Source organism: Lampris incognitus, chromosome 12, assembly GCF_029633865.1.
Source record: "Lampris incognitus isolate fLamInc1 chromosome 12, fLamInc1.hap2, whole genome shotgun sequence".
NCBI lineage: Eukaryota > Metazoa > Chordata > Actinopteri > Lampriformes > Lampridae > Lampris > Lampris incognitus.
This window is the reverse complement of record NC_079222.1, coordinates 17,845,872-17,846,738: the sequence shown is the minus strand read 5'-3', so window position 1 is coordinate 17,846,738 and position 867 is coordinate 17,845,872. Positions and strand designations below refer to the sequence as shown.

The window sequence follows — 867 nt, the reverse complement described above, 5'->3', positions numbered from 1 at the left end:
ATCCTCACAGCTGTTCTCATCACTGTTCTTGGTGGAGTCACACTAATCTTCCTGTCAAAGATGGAAATGTGAGATCACTGTTTAAGGGGGTTGGCAGCAAAGAAGTTTAAGAAACTTTGGATTTGTGACTGTTAATTTGCCAACTGAATCCCCTAGACTGGAAAAGTGTGGTAAGGGAGAGTGACTTACCCCAACCTCCGCAAACCACCAATGTTGAGGTGCCCAAGTCATTTAAACTGGGGGACTTGTTCAGTGGCCAACAGGAGAAGACTGGTTTTTATAGAGCTGCTCCAAGGTGTCTCTGTAAACTGTGAATTTGAAAGTTTTGTACTTGGTCAAATTAATCTGATAAATAAATGGTTTTTTTTTTTAAAATTTTAAGCATTTATTATATCGTTTCTTATTTTGCATAATTTCTTTTATCCTATCTCTGCTAAGAAAGAATGACAGAAAGCCACTTTATTTTGTCATTGTGCAGGTTAGAATGCATTTGTGCTCTGCATTCAACCCATCCTATTGTATAGAAACAGTGGGCAGCTGCAGCGCCCAGGGACCCACTGCAGTTCTTCTTTCCATTGCCCTGGTCAGGGGCACAGGCAGGAGTATTAACCCTAACATGCATGTCTATTTGATGGTGGGAGGAAACCGGAGCACCCGCAGCAAATCCACGCAGACACGGGGAGAACATGCAAACTCCACACAGAAAGGACCTGGGACGGCCTGGGGTTCGAACCCACGGTCTTCTTTCCTGTGAGGCAACAGTGCTGACCACTGAACCACCGTGCCGCCAAGTTGCAATGGCACCATACCACAGGCAAAAAAAAAAATCATTTGCGATTGTTATATCAAGCCCCATCATATAAAGGA

The 867-nt window shown here is 43.8% G+C and overlaps 1 protein-coding gene across 1 annotated transcript in view; it reads left to right on the top strand.

Moving 5' to 3' along the window:
* Positions 1 to 72, top strand: part of LOC130121568 (transmembrane protein 144-like) — a 7,168-nt gene extending 7,096 nt beyond the window's left edge. The window contains exon 9 of the mRNA XM_056290416.1: positions 1 to 72. This exon is cut by the window's left edge and continues 18 nt beyond it. Coding sequence (XP_056146391.1) covers positions 1 to 72 — 72 coding nt within the window.
* Positions 73 to 867: the final 795 nt, after the last annotated feature.